This window comes from Sprattus sprattus (assembly GCF_963457725.1).
Source record: "Sprattus sprattus genome assembly, chromosome: 10".
Classification (NCBI taxonomy): Eukaryota; Metazoa; Chordata; class Actinopteri; order Clupeiformes; family Clupeidae; genus Sprattus; species Sprattus sprattus.
Genome location: NC_137908.1, coordinates 22,736,723 through 22,753,413, shown reverse-complemented (window position 1 = coordinate 22,753,413; position 16,691 = coordinate 22,736,723). Strand labels below are relative to the sequence as shown.

Sequence of the window (16,691 nt, the reverse complement as noted above, 5' to 3'; positions counted from 1 at the left end):
CCCCCCCTTGATTTGCACTGCTGTGACTACACCACTATACCACTGTTCTGTTCTGTGTGTCCTTTTGAGAGACACTGGCCTAATCAAAAGGACCTAGGATGACTGAAATCATTATTATTTGACGTCATGCCTTCTTTCATCCTACCCTTTTCAGCTTCTATAATTCAATGCTTTCTTCGGGATACCTGAAAAACTGAAACTAAAACTACATACAAACTAAACTAAAACTAGCAAATTCCTCAAAATAAAAATAGATAATTCCATAGGATTAGATATATTCACAATTGGAATATTTTGCAGTCCCCACTGGTGTACACTATTCTGTTCTAGGGTATGCCAGAAATCCGGGGTATAAGGGTCCAGTGAAGTAAGCAAACGTAATACGTCAAATGAAAGATTGCCGGACCACCATCTCCCCCTCCCCTTCTGTACTGTGAACAGGTTCAGAGTTCCATTGATTTTCAATTATTTGGCTTAGAACTGCAACAGGGAAATCTCTGACGTTGACAGCTCTTTGTTTTCACCGAGTCTCCCTGCAACATGATCATGCAATTACTGTCAGTTCTTCACTGACAAGATGAATAGGCTATCTTACCAGCAGTGAGAACGCAAACCGCCTCATATTAACAAATCAAACTAACTTGAACGACAGTAGTCGAGTAGAATAGCGGAGGAAAATAATAATTAGAGTGTGGGTTTCAAGTCGTGTCTTGTTATGAATACAATGAGTTTGCAGGCCAATGTCAAGGAAACCATAAAGGTAATGACCATGTAAAGATCTATACAGTATTGGATCCCTCAGCCCCTTCTGCTAGGCCGGTGATGCAAATGTTGCTCCTACCTTTCCCATCTTTTGCAGCTGGTGGAATTGTGGTTTCAGGTAGCCACGCTGCTTCTCTAGCTCCGACAAGGCAACAGCTTTATCATCAGGCCCAGATTCTTTTGCTTTAGTGGTGGCAGGTGATGCTTTTTTTGCCCAATATAGCTATCGTCCTTTAAGTATTTAACTGAGGTATCAAACTGAAGCTAAATTATTCCATAAAGGTCACTAACAGCAAATCTCCTTAGGCATCTATTGTGTAATCTTTTTATGTAACATCTCCCTTTCTTCTGCCATTGAAGTCTATGGCAGACCCTAGAACTGTCTAATAAAAAGCTTTGAAATTTGGACCACTGATTGGGGACTATCCCGGGATTCCTTTCTCCAAGTTTCATGTCAGTGCCTTGAGCGCTCTAGCGTCAACAATGGCTCAAGGTGGACGTGTTTATGCATGGAACTTTTGAACCGTATGCCTGTTTGATTCCTTGGATCAAGCTGAGTGTACACATTTTTACACAGGCCACAGTTTTTTCCCCAATCTTTATCAAAATTGCCACAAATGATCCTCAGACCAAGCCGCACAAATGGAGCATAGGACCCCATAATGAGGAAGCCAAAATATGTTTGTGCCATTTCATCACTAGGGGTTACTGCAATATGTAAGAAAGCATTTTGTCTAGTAACTGTTAATGCGTTTGTCTAATAACTGCTAATGTGTTTGTATAATAACTGTTAATGCGTTTGTCATAAATAAATCATTATTGTGTCTGGTAATACTGTGGAAGGTCCCAAGGCCAAGACATGCCCACTTGTCAAGTCAACTTAATTGATTCGGCATCCATAATGAATTTTATGAAAAAGTTGAAAAGGAATTCACAGGTCTTCACCAGGATTGGCAGAGATGTCCTTCAGACCAAGCCTAACAAGTTGTGTGTTACTTTTTAATTTGCGACGGCATTCGTTCTTCACATCTTATCACAATAGCTGCTGTCCTTTTCATTATCATTGACATGAACAAAGATAACACTGTATTTTAATCTTTATTTACTCAGCATAGGCAACACCAAAAACCATCAGACTCATTCGTTTTTTTTTTTTAATATTTCTATTGCTAACTTGAATTTAAATTTCACAAAAATCTTCTCATTTGAAGCTCATTACATCCAATCAATGCAACCTAATCTGATCTGTCTGATGATCATCATTGTTGCACCATGACAAATTTCGGAGAAAGTTGAGTTATGCAGACATATGCCATGCCCATCACCACTGTCTCCTTCAAATATCCCATTCATTTATAATATTGTTACTTCTTTTTGACAGGTCTGAATTATTACATGGGATTTCAAATACAGGATGGTGGAGTGGTCATTAGAAACCCCTAGTTTCTGCCAACCCCCTCTTTAAGCTGCCAGAAGCTGGAAAATTAACAAAAACTCATCCATCAGCTTGTGTTTTAGAGGACAGTTAGCAGGTCTCCTATATTAAAACAGCACTACAGAGTTCTGTTCAAAAACTAGTGAGCTAACTACCTAAAAGGCATGCAAAAAACCCTGCAATCACCACCAACAGCCAAGTTGACACTGATAGAAGCTATCCAACACACTAACTGGTGTATTTTGGCAGTATAGCTGACAATGTCATGCTGTGAAAGCGTTTCTTCCAATTTTGCAGGGTATTCCAGCCCGGTATACAGAACTACATAGGGCATATTCTGGATGGCTATTGGGAAAGACACAGGTGTTTATCTGTCCTTGACATGACCATATGCTATCAAAATGAATTTGAAGATGGTACCAAAACTAGTTGCCTATAAAACCATACCTCAAAAAGTGTTGCATAGTGTTACTTTAACTTTAAAGTGTCTGTTACTGGGTTTTTTTATGCGAAAGGCATGGATAAGCAAACATTTCTGTTTGGCACATGTAGAAAATATATCCAATGCAAATGCTTTAATGTGCAGGCTCTGTCTGGATAAGACAAAAATGAACAATTACTGTAGTGAACAGACATTGTTGTGGATAATATCAGTGTCCAAACATATACATTATGGTTTCATTATGAACATAATTCAGCTTCTAAGTTATCCTGCTTTACAATAACATGCTACACTGGGTGCTAGTTGGAGCATTGCAAAGTTACAGTTGTTGGGGTGGAAGTGACACAGACAACGTCAGAAGTGCAACGTACACGTCTTTTTAGTTACTTAAGCCTGCCAGTACGAGTTTGCTGATTTCCATGACTGACAGCTCTGTGTTTAAACTAAAGGGGAGCACTTCCACTGCCTCTACCCACAGTAGGATTTTTTTTGCCTTTACCAAGACCAACATTTTCATTAATAGTTTTTCAAAATAGTATTTATGCAACAAGGACTAGACTCAGTGTTTCTATATCCATTTCCACTGCTAAAGCAGCGCTATCAGCCATTACTTTTCAATATATCCTTAAAGCACTGCTCTTCTCTTCCAGAGACAGCAGTGCACTGTACACACACTCACTGTGCAAAGCTAAACTAGGAAACAAATATGATTTAATAAAGAAGGTTAAAATTAGTAATTATAATATTAATTGTATATGAATGATCAAAAAGCCAAAAGCTACAAAAAGAGTTTTTGTGTTAATGGACAAAATTCAATGTATACTGCCTTTTCCAAAAAGGAATCTTTAAATAAAGTCTCAAGCTACGTGATATGGACAAAAAAAAAAAAACATACATAGCAGCTTACATAGCAGCTTCTTTGGTAATAATTTAGTTGTTTTAAAGTATCTAATGGTGTTCTATGTGATTATGAATAGGATATTTTGTTCATGACTTTAGTTAAACTAAAAAAGATGTAGTGTTGTACATGAAACTGTAGATATGTCATATTGAAAGTACTGAAATCAGGAGGAGCACCATACTCCCACTAACTAATAAACACTGATAAAGAGGAGGTAATCTGTTTAAACCCCATGGTTTGGAGTCTGATGGATTGCGCTGGCAAATGATGCCTTCTCATGTTGAATTAATGGAGATACAAATTAATCACTTGCACTTAATGTGATAAATGTCAGTGAGAAAAGGAGAGTGCTTTCAGCTTTTCAGAGTGGAAATCTATTGATTGGAAAAGGGGGAAATATTTCATTAATTCTATCTATGTGTATCATTGACACATTCCAAATGAGCTAAGTGATCTTTGCCTCTAATGATTTATGGCAGTTTATCTCAATGGGCCCTCCTCTAATTAAACAAACCACTCGCAGGCCAGTAGTTCTAGTTTATGACGCTAATGTATTTCCAGACCATAAGTACATAGTTTTATTTCAGCAGAGATAAGATCAGATCAGTATAGTTTTGCAGATACAGATTTTCTAGGATGAATAAAATCTATAGACTGCGGTATTGAATGCCGATTTTATCAATGTGATTTAGTGCCTTGTAGCATTCTGGAGCATCATAAAGGTTATGTATACGGCACCTGGAGTCTGGACAGCTACAATCAAGGTTGTTAATGACCCACTTATTGTACACATAATGGCATCTCTTTGACATCTAACCAGGGTTACAACTACATACAGAGATGTTACATGCTAGGCTGACACATTTTCCCTCGTAATTATTAAATGAAAGATTATGGTGCCCCTATTCAATCTCCCAGAGCATTCCGATCCCATTTGCCCAGGACTGACCCTGCAGCTAACACCACCTGCAATCCAACCCTGCATCTAACACTAGACCACCAAACCAATTGACACAAAAGTTTACTCACATGCTTTTTGACGTATAAACCTAACTCTCGAATTTGCAAATGCACTGAAATATGCTCTTTATAGCTTTCTTTTATGTTTTAATGATCAACATGAAATAATGTATTGTCTATCCAGCTCATATTGTTAGCATAAAGCTGGCAAGATCTCCATTTGCCATTTGGTGCTGAATGACCAGAGATCAAACTAATATTTGAGATCAAAACTAATATAGAAAATAACAAAACATAACAAATTATTCTGTGCTTTTAGACAAAATATACATTACACAGTGAGGATAGTCTCATATTGTCTACTGTCTTTTGTTGCTCTGATAGGTGAATGTTTTGCTGGCAGTGATTTATGGGGAATCTGGCTAAAAGAGCCTCCAAGGGCAGTGGAGGGAGGTAAACATGTCCAGAAGCTCATGAGGAGACAGCTGTCGAGATAAAATGGGGGTTGCAGCCAAGGTGATAAGGTTATCCATGCAGAACTAACCTACAGGTGCTCAAGACTCTCTGTCATGTGATGCCGATAGCCTTGTGGCCAGGCCAGACATCTGGTTTGGCAGTCATCATGCACTCATATCAGATAAGACTACACAACACAGCAACAAACTCGGACATGTGACATTCCCAAAGGCCTGGCGCTGGATCAGTATGCATTGGGATCCTTCTCTTATCTGTGGTCTTTCTTATTTCTTTCTTAAGATATTTCATGAGCAATTCATATCCTCTTTCGTCTTTCTCTCATCGTCTTTTATTCATTTCATGACTGTCAAAAGAGCACCAAATGAAAGACAAATTCAAGTTTAGTCAATACAGTCAGGAATGATTGGATTATTTGAGAAAGAAAATGTAATAATGACTTGTATATGCAAGCTTCTAAACCAAAGATTTAACATGCTAGTATTTTACTTGAAAAGTGTGATACCTACATGTTTTTACAGATTTTCTCCGTATGGGCGGAATCATTGAACTACCCCATTGCCAAGCCAACTGAACTAATCTGCCTCAGACCTTTGGAATCCTTTTGATAGAAGAATATTCTGGTTTTATAGCTATGTAAACACAATCTTTAAGTCATTACCCTGTGTGAAAAGGTGAAGTTCCTCCCCCTTCTCACTATGGTCCACAAGAAAGGCTGGACTCCCCCACTGTAATGATTGGGTCTTTGTTCCCCTGCACCTGTGGACGGGTCCAATTAGGACTGATTGGGCTAAATTAGCCCCTGGACTAACTTGTTAAAAGGTGTGACTCATTGTTGTGCTAGAGACAGACTGGACAGGCTGTAGAGAAGCTGAGACAAGGTACTAGACAAACCTGTGTAACACAGTTGTACCTTGTACCTACCTTGTACCTAAGCTTTAGATTTGTTCAGTGTATGTTTCTTTGTTTTGGGGTTGTGATTACCCTGGTGTATGTCTTTCTGTTTTTGGGGTTCAAGTCCCTTTGTTTATTGTATATATGATTTCGGGGTTTGAGTCCCTGTTGTAAATAAATATATACAGTAGCTGTATTTTTATAAGAAAGCCACTGTCTCCTGCGCTGTGTGTTCTCCTGCCAGCCTGCAACCACAATCCAGAAGCATACATCTCACAATCATGAGATGGTCGACTGGCCAGTTTCTCACACTCTGGGACTATTGATTCAGTGCAGAAAGAGTCAGAAAGAAATTGGTGGCAAACATCAGTAAACAGGACTGGTCAGCTGAGGATAACTTTAATTTTCACTTTGAAAGGAGTACAAATGGCTGAATGTCTTGATGGCATGAAGCCCATATGAATTGTGTACCATCGTGTACGATATACAGTGTAAAACTCCTGTTTATGTAATATCACTTTGCTTTCGACCATTTTGCAAGACAAAAACTGACCCAGAGTGATGCTAGGGTTAGTTGACATTATTCCCAGATGGAACTCTATTCTAAGCTATATTTAGCAAGGCATCTGAAATTCCTTTGCAGTGTGTTGGTGATACCACATCCAGTCCCTTAACCCTCAAATCTGAACCCTCAATCAAAAGTCTGACATAACCATATTATGGCAAATACCACATCCTGTCATTACTTATATACACATCCTGTCATCAACAGTTAATGCTTATGTATCGTGGTAACATCAGTTATGACAATTATCAGAGCAGTTCTAATTATGTTGTAGGCTTCACGCCGTCATAGCCTGTTGTCACGGCCCCAGGGGACAGGCTGCACCTGGGCCGGGTGTGACTACTCTTTAAAACATCGGAGCAGTTGTTCTCGCGGGCTCCCTCACTCGCGCCTGCATGCTGGTGTTCTGTGGGTCTGCGTGGTTGCGGACCAGATGCCAGCCGAGGCCTTGTTTGATTAATTTAAGCATTTTCTTTACTTTACATATTCTCTATTTTTGTAATAAAGTGTCATTTACCACGAACCTCTCGTGTCCTTCCCAGACTTTTGTCACGGTTGTGAGCCGAACTGTGACAGAAGTCTGGGACGGACACGAGAGGTTCGTGGTAATAGATTGATCATAGATTGTGTTGGCCCATTGCCTAGTTCTAAGTCAGGCAGTAAGTATTTGCTTACGGTGATGTGTCAGAGTACTAGGTATCCTGCTGCATATCCCCTGCGTGTCATTAAGGCCAAGTCTGTGGTTAAGGCCCTTACACAGTTTATGTCCATCTTTGGGATCCCAAAGGTTGTACAGAGCGACCGTGGCTCGAACTTTTCGTCTAAGATGTTCTCTCAGGTGTTGCAACAGCTCCGTGTCCAACAAAGTCAGTCCTCTGCATATCATGCGGAGAGTCAAGGTGCTTTAGAGCGGTTTCATCAGACCTTGAAGGCTCTGTTACGTAGCTATTGTGTTCAACTGGGGGGGGACTGGGAGGAGGGGTTACCCTGGCTCCTGTTAGCTGCAAGAGAGGTTGTTCAGGAGAGTACGGGCTTTAGTCCAAATGAATTGGTCTTTGGACATACAGTGCGTGGGCCTTTAGCCTTGCTCTGTGACTCTGTGATGCTCTCTGAGCCTCCTCAGAACATCATTGAGTATGTTAATGGTTTCCGTCATCGATTGTACTTGGCTGGGGAGAAGGCTCAGCAATTGCTAGCGTCCTCCCAGGTCAAGATGAAACGGCTATATGACAGGAAAGCTGAGGTCCGTCAATTTAGTCCTGGTGACCAGGTTCTTGCCCTGCTTCCTGTGGTGAGTTCCCCATTTCAGGCAAAATTTCTTGGTCCGTTCACGGTACTTCGTAAGCTGACTGATTTGAACTATTTGGTCGAGACTCCAAGTCGTAGACGGAAAAGTCAGGTGTGCCATGTCAATCTGTTAAAACCTTATTTCTCCCGGGAGGCACATTCTTCTGTGGCAGGGGAGAGTGTGCAGCCAAGTATTAGGCCTGCACTCATGGCGAATACGGTGAGAGGGTATTTGTCTAGTGGTGTGGTTGTACTGGATGATGGTGGGGTGACTGCTCCGGATGAGTGTAGATTGCAGGGTCGGCTTAAGAACTCTGAGACCCTGTCTAATCTTGACTCTGTGTGTAGGCACTTGTCTCCTGAGCGCTTGACTGAATTGTCTGCGCTTATCAGAGAGTATTTGTGTTTATTTAATGATGTTCCATCACGCACAACCCTCATTGAGCATGACATTGACGTTGGGCAGGCCGAGCCTATCCGCCAACGTTTCTATAGGGTATCAGAACAGAAGCGTCAGGTAATGGAGTCTGAGGTCCGGTACATGCTGGACAATGACTTAGCCCAGCATTCGTCATCTGCTTGGGCTTCACCCTGTTTGATTGTAGATAAAGCGGACAAAAGTCCCCGATTTTGTACTGACTATCGAAAAGTCAACAGTGTGACAAAGCCCAACGCCTACCCATTGCCTCGGATGGAGGACTGTATAGACCGTGTTGGTTCCGCCCTCTTTGTAAGCAAGTTTGATTTGCTGAAGGGGTACTGGCAGGTTCCCTTGACTCAACGTGCTAGGGAGATATCCTCATTTATTACACCTTTTGGTTTGTTCTCTTACTCAGTCATGAGTTTTGGACTGAGAAACCCCCCTGCGACATTTCAGCGTTTGATGAACACCGTCGTGGGTGGCTTGGAGGGCTGTGCAGTGTACCTGGACGATGTGGTGGTCTATAGTAACACCTGGGAAGACCACATCGTCCAGATCCGTCAACTTTTCGATCGGTTGCGCGATGCAAATTTGACAGTCAACTTGGCAAAGTGTGAGTTTGCCAAGGCGACTGTCACATATTTGGGTAAGCAAGTTGGTCAAGGCCAGGTTTGTCCGGTACAGGAAAAGGTTGCTGCGATAGAGCAATATCCTGTACCGGCAACCAAGAAAGATCGTATGCGTTTTCTAGGTCTGTTAGGGTACTACCGCAGTTTTTGTAGGAATTTTTCTGCAGTAGTGGCACCTCTGACAGACCTGTTAAGGGCCAAAGCCAAATACATCTTGTCAACTCCTTGCCAACAAGCATTTAACAATGTTAAGAGTCTTCTCTGTGCTGCTCCTGTCCTTGCAGCTCCCTGTTTGGATCTTCCATTTGAACTACAGGTGGATGCGAGTGACCGTGGAGCCGGTGCAGTGTTAGTCCAATCTGATAGTAATGGTGTTCAGCGTCCGGTGAGCTACTTCTCTAGAAAATGTAACACTTATCAGTTAAATTATTCAGTTATTGAGAAGGAGGCACTGGCCCTAGTGTGGGCATTGCAACATTTTGAGGTCTATGTTGACTCCGGTGCTCCTCTAGTGGTCTATACAGACCATAACCCTCTAGTTTTTCTACATTCTTTGTCTTGTCCAAATCGCAGACTGATGCGATGGTTTTTGTTTTTGCAGTCCTATTGTTTAGACATCCGTCATATTAAGGGCAAAGAGATCATTGTGGCTGATGCCTTGTCAAGGGCGACTTGCCCTTGAAGGTTTAGCTACGGCTCTTAGTATACACATGTGGTTGCTCCCCTTGGTCTATGCTGTTTCTCTCTATCCTCCACTCTTAAACTGCTTCTCCAGGTGACAGGGGTTGCTGGGTTGGTTGATGGTGGGAGAGTTGGATCTTGGTGAGTTTTCCTGGTACGTGTGTTTGTATTTGTGTGCATTGACACTTAGGAATAATAAAAAAATATATATATATATAGCTAATGAAATGTGGTATGTTAAGCTTTCTGGTTCTTTGCCATGGGATATGGCTGGGTATGTCAGGGTGCGCCAGGTTGGAACTCTGCTCTTGTGGGGGAAGGTGTCACGGCCTCAGGGGGCCGTGCTGCTGTTCTTTGCGCGCATGCAGTGTTCCACCTGGGCACTAGGTGTCCCTCATCGTTTGTGCTCCTGAGTTGTAGGTTGCCGCGGATCAGCTGGACAGGCTGCACCTGGGCCGGGTGTGACTACTCTTTAAAACATCGGAGCAGTTGTTCTCGCGGGCTCCCTCACTCGCGCCTGCATGCTGGTGTTCTGTGGGTCTGCGTGGTTGCGGACCAGATGCCAGCCGAGGCCTTGTTTGATTAATTTAAGCATTTTCTTTACTTTACATATTCTCTATTTTTGTAATAAAGTGTCATTTACCACGAACCTCTCGTGTCCGTCCCAGACTTTTGTCACGGTTGTGAGCCGAACTGTGACACTGTCACCTGTCACATCACATACTAATATGCAACTATAATAAACATTGAAACAAATAATGAAAGCATTTACGAATTCCTATGAAATAACTAACATTTAAACAGTAAACGACTGAACGATAAAGTGAAGTATGGATTGATTATCAAATAAATTGTGCTACATTATGTGTCATTTGACTATGAATGGTCCCTTATTCATTAGTATTTCACTGCTCAGAAACTGACTTTTTCAGAGTTCAGATTCTCTTGCCTGACAAAACACCCCCAAATGTTCCCAATGACAAACATTCCTCCAGCAAACGCAAACTCAGTTCTCTTACTATCTTTGTTTAGGACAGTCTTTGTATGGAAAGCTACACTTGTGTGAATAGGCATGAATTTGGCACTAATATGATGTGAGGTAACTGTCTGAAACTCATTTAAAATGTGGACTATCAGTGCCAGGGCTACAAAGCTGGGACAACTGAGATTGGGGTGGGTAAAGGATATCCCCACGGCTCTGATTCAGTTATAGGCATGAGGCCAGAGGCTGAAAACTGTCAAATGTAACGTAAAAAAATTCACTGCCTGCCATTCTGCGCTCTCTGTTATTTTTTTCAAGAAAGTAGTGGAATGCTAAAGACATAGAGGTTAACTGTAAATATTTCACTCATAGAATGCCTCTTGTCCAACAGAAATAAATAATATTGAGTTGTTTGTCTGTCCTAAAATCTCAACATCTGATGTTGCTGCTGAATTATGCTGTAAATTGCATCTAGTTTAGGGTGTATGTTTTTGTTCATAACATTCATGAATAATCATTTTCTCAAATAGAATGTGCCTGTTACTATGATACAGAGAAAAGGATATTCCCATTCAAAACCGAAAACATATTTTGGAAATACAACTAAGGCAAACCGCAGTCTCCAAACACATTTGGAGGTGCATTAAGACACATTCTACCTACATGTTAAGAATCTATCAAAACAACCTCTCCAAACAAGAGCAGCGTCAGTAACCTGGACACAGCCTTTTCACAATAAAGACAATGTTGGGGTCATGAAGTTGAAGTACTACCCCCAATCATTATTGACTATTGAATGCTGGCACGTATAGAGTCCTGTTTAAGGCCAAGTGGTATGCATATCTTTGTTACTTACATTGATGTTACTGCTAATACTTGATGTACATAGTCATTAACAGATTTGCACTCTTCTCTATTCTGTTTGTTCCCTGGAGTCACTAAGGAACACCTACTATACACCTCACAGACACATGCATCACCCTCAGAAAAAGAAGCAGGAAATGCCCTCAAAACTGCCACATACAACAGCATCTCACTTGTCACTCTTATTTCTGTGTGAACAGACTGACCTAGAGTGATGCTAGGGTTAGTTGACATTATTCCCAGATGGAACTCTATTCTAAGCTATATCTAGCAAGGCATCTGAAATTCCATTGCAGTGTGTTGGTGATACCACATCCAGTCCCTTAACCCTCAATCAAAAGTCTGACGTAACCATATTATGGCAAATACCACATCCTGTCATTACTTATATACACATCCTGTCATCAACAGTTAATACTTATGTATCGTGGTAACATCAGTTATGACACTTATCAGAGCAGTTCTAATTATGTTGTAGGCTTCACGCCGGGGTGTTGTTCGCCCCGTCGGGAATTATTTTTGGAGAATGACCGACGGACAATACATTATCCCGCTTATTATACGGTTACTTGCCAAAAACGATAGAAGACATTCCTCCAACATACCTCTTTTTAATGATTTAGTTGCCGTTTCATGAGTCCCGTTTAGAAATAAATAGTTCTTCAAGCAAATAGAACTTTGAAGTTTCAGGTGTTGCATAGCAACCCATTACTTGCTGACTTCAAATTACTGTCTACTGTTGCGTTAAAAAAAAAGGACTTCTGGCGGAATGATATGAAAGATGTGAATTAGAAGTACAAAACCCGTCGCCAATGACAGCGGCCATTATCTTTTCGCAGCGGTATGTTAGCAGGAATTAATGTTAGGTATGACGTAGGGATGGCCCATTCAAATCAACGGTACTTTTTGGAACGTTCTGAAGAGCCGTATAATAAGCCACTATAATAAACATTGAAACAAATAATGAAAACATTTATGAATTCCTATGAAATAACTAACATTTAAACAGTAAACGACTGAACGATAAAGTGAAGTATGGATTGATTATCAAATAAATTGTGCTACATTATGTGTCATTTGACTATGAATGGTCCCTTATTCATTAGTATTTCACTGCTCAGAAACTGACTTTTTCACAGTTCAGATTCACTTGCCTGACAAAACAACCCCAAATGTTCCCAATGACAAACATTCCTCCAGCAAACGCAAACTCAGTTCTCTTACTATCTTTGTTTAGGACAGTCTTTGTATGGAAAGCTACACTTGTGTGAATAGGCATGAATTTGGCACTAATATGATGTGAGGTAACTGTCTGAAACTCATTTAAAATGTGGACTATCAGTGCCAGGGCTACAAAGCTGGGACAACTGAGATTGGGGTGGGTAAAGGATATCCCCACGGCTCTGATTCAGCTATAGGCATGAGGCCAGAGGCTGAAAACTGTCAAATGTAACGTAAAAAAATTCACTGCCTGCCATTCTGCGCTCTCTGTTATTTTTTTCAAGAAAGTAGTGGAATGCTAAAGACATAGAGGTTAACTGTAAATATTTCACTCATAGAATGCCTCTTGTCCAACAGAAATAAATAATGTTGAGTTGTTTGTCTGTCCTAAAATCTCAACATCTGATGTTGCTGCTGAATTATGCTGTAAATTGCATCTAGTTTAGGGTGTATGTTTTTGTTAATAACATTCATGAATAATCATTTTCTCAAATAGAATGTGCCTGTTACTATGATACAGAGAAAAGGATAATCCCATTCAAATCCGAAAACATATTTTTGAAAAACAACTAAGGCAAACCGCAGTCTCCAAACACATTTGGAGGTGCATTAAGACACATTCTACCTACATGTTAAGAAGTTTTCAAAACAACCTCTCCAAACAAGAGCAGCGTCAGTAACCTGGACACAGCCTTTTCACAATAAAGACAATGTTGGGGTCATGAAGTTGAAGTACTACCCCCAATCATTATTGACTATTGAATGCTGGCACGTATAGAGTCCTGTTTAAGGCCAAGTGGTATGCATATCTTTGTTACTTACATTGATGTTACTGCTAATACTTGATGTACATAGTCATTAACAGATTTGCACTCTTCTCTATTCTGTTTGTTCCCTGGAGTCACTAAGGAACACCTACTATACACCTCACAGACACATGCATCACCCTCAGAAAAAGAAGCAGGAAATGCTCTCAAAACTGCCTAAGTGCCACATACAACAGCATCTCACTTGTCACTCTTATTTCTGTGTGAACAGATTATTTTTCTCTTCATGGTTATCCAGCAGTGTAAAAGACTGTCTTTCTGGCTGAGCCCTAGATCATGTAAAATCAGATATTATTGATTTTATTGAATGTTGGCAGATACAGAACCTGTATATATGAATACTACTACAGGGTTGTAGTCTAAGATAAGAAAACTATGGATGATGTAGCACTGTACAACTTAACACATCATTCTGTGGTCCAGACAACTGAAAAATAATAGATACCATTTTCTATCAAGAGAGAAGTTTTGATCAACCAGTTTCTTAGAAACATGTATTTTCCATGCCTATTGTGATTCTGACTCATACAATTTCAAATGATCAAAATCCAACTGAATTGGATTTGGAATATGCCTATATTATATACACAAAGATCACTGTAATACTCACTGTAATACTTCAGTGTAAACTGTGGTTGTTTGTCTAAATAGCAATATGTCTCTAATCATAAAAATACAAAGAAACATGCAGAAGCACTGAAGAACTGAGAAGGGACTGAGTCGTGCTGAGTGTCTCTAGGCTTATAATTAGTGAGACAGTTGAACACCCTTCCCCCACAAGCTTGGCATTCTCCACTGCAGTCTTCCTGACACCCACACAAGCCACAAAGGTTCTCTCAAAGAAACAGGAACCACTACAAGAACAAATAAATTATACGAAATAGGGAACAGACAACATTGAGATAGAAAAGTAAGCTATTGTTGAAAAGTTGGCTTGCAAACTGGAGCCAGAGACTGGTAAGATAGTGGTGATACAACAGGTGATGACATGAACAATATTTTGATTTGGAGCTAGTAAGAGCTTTTTGTTTGGTGTTTGCATTATTGTTGTTCCCATTTTTGCAGGTAAATAAAAGAAGGTACCACTTAAGATTATGCAGCACTTCAGGTTTTCAGAGAGGAGGTATTGATAATGGAACCTTTTAAAAATATATAGCTGACATGTGTCTTGCAACATTGACATGCCTGATCATTATAGTGCTTCTATTTCTTTGTATAGGTGTTCAGATGTCTGCTGAACACTAGATTTCCACATGCACCTTTGCATTAACCTCAACACAGCTCGATGTTGCAATATGTACAATCTTATATAAAGGATTTGATAAACTGCCGGACATCGGCTCCTTTCCTTGGAGAAAGAATGCACATAATCACTTGCACTTCATGTATAAATTAACCTGATGATTGTATAAAAGCCAAATAAAAGTCATGTCTAAATAGTTTTCCTGCTTAAGAAATGATCATTTAAAAGAAATGTACTATTTCTTATGATACAACCCAGTGATGTGGTGGAAGCCATAAATGGAGACTAAAGCATTTACTGTATTAAAAAAATCTCATCAACGTTACTTTATCAACCAAGATAAAGTAGAAGAACTACCAAAAATGAGTCATTGAAATATAGGTTATCACATTATCAAGCAGAGATTACAAAACAACTAGGAAGACGCCATTAAAAGGAATTCGATACAGATTTTCCACTTTCCGTACAATGGTGCAATGCCAACTAAGGAGCATTCCAGAATTTGCCATTATTCTGAGACAAAATGCGCTGCCATGGATTCTATTTTACAGGAGTGATATTTTACACAAAGAGGGCATAGACTATACAAAATTCAAATAATCTTAAATAAGCACTGATGCAGTGCTGAATAATAATGTAGGTGTGATAGTTTCCATTATTTAAGCATTAGGTTAGCTACAGAGCAGACCTTGAAAATAATAACTAAATATATTGTCTAATTATGGCTCGTTCACTTAACAGGTTGTTCTTGAAAATGTCATGCAATCTGAATGTCGTCTCTGCATCCGAGATCTGGAACAGATCGCATTTATTACTCCACCTTTCTTCTTTCTTTCCTGCAGGGCTACAATGCTCATACAGTGCGCGAAATGAGCTGTTCTCTCAGCACTACTACGTGACTAAAAGCTTTTGCAGGCGCGTCTTTTCAGTCCTTGGTCACTGATTGGGACTAGCATGGCTTGGCTGAACCCGTCACTTTTCAACGATGAGTGATCAAGGTAACGCCTCCGTTGTTGTCAAGGCATTATTCAGAATCGTACATGTGTGCATCTACCGGAGGCGTATTGTTTTAGCTATTGTGCTGCTACCACCTTCTACATGCATATTGGGCAATTATACCATTGATATAACGTCCTAGTACACATTCCCATGTTCATGTACTGTAGGTTACTTACACGTGTTAAGATACACACTAGATCGTTGTGACTTACAAATGCATACAGTGGATGCTTACCTGAAACAGGCGCAAAATGTTTGCCACCATTATCGACACAGAACTTGCCGAGGCCCCTACGACTCCGACAACTTTTTCGGGTTTGACAAATACTGGAGCTTCTCCATTGGTGCATCGCACATCCGATGTGTCCTTTTGTATTAGAGCCTGCACAAACGTCAGAGACTGTTCCAGCGCGTAGGTGTCCCTCGAACATGTATCTAATATCCGTGCACCTAAAGTGATATTGGGCAACAGCTCTTCATCGATGTTGATTTGGTCCAAAGCGTACAACATCGCCTCCAGCCTGTGGATTCCATTCTCCTTTTTAATATCGCCGCACGGCTCCCCAGGGAGTCCGCGAGCATGAACGGGAAAAAGGCCACCTAGGGTCAAATCCCCTTCAATTCTTATCGAGTGCGGTGCATAGATCTCTTGCGAAAGTGTCAAACCCACAAATGCTTTCACCATGCAGAACACTTGCCACCTGAAGTAGGGCTTCAGCTGTAAGAGACCGTTTGTGGCCATCATCTCCCACCCTGCCACCGTTCACTTAGATCCGCTCAAAATCTAGCGAAGGCACTTCAAAACAATTGTACGCAAATACAATCCGATATATTAAAAATAAAATCCATTGCCGCAAGTTTTCGCAGGTGTGGACAAAAATAGCATATAGGAAAATGTATCAGAATACCAAAGAATGCAAGAATGCGTTATTCATTCAGCATGTGCGCAATGGATCCCAGCATCTTACCGCACGCGTCGCTTGTTGCTCAAAAAACCATTGCGAATGTGTGGTCTCCAAGTGTTGAGAATAGGAAAAGGAACTCCCAAGAAATCCCACTGAACTCTAAAAGAGGTGCATATGTACAGCACAAAAAGCGCGTCGA

General features: G+C 40.6%; 1 protein-coding gene across 1 annotated transcript in view; it reads right to left on the bottom strand.

Annotated features, from left to right (window-relative positions):
* grm7 (glutamate metabotropic receptor 7) overlaps window positions 1–16,332 on the bottom strand; it is a gene marked incomplete at both ends in the record, with an annotated part of 154,737 nt that extends 138,405 nt beyond the window's left edge. The window contains one exon of the mRNA XM_080846603.1: window positions 15,823–16,332. Within this exon, the coding sequence (XP_080702729.1) occupies window positions 15,823–16,332 (510 nt within the window). The remainder of the gene's footprint in view (window positions 1–15,822) is intronic.
* Between the last annotated feature and the right edge of the window lie 359 nt (window positions 16,333–16,691).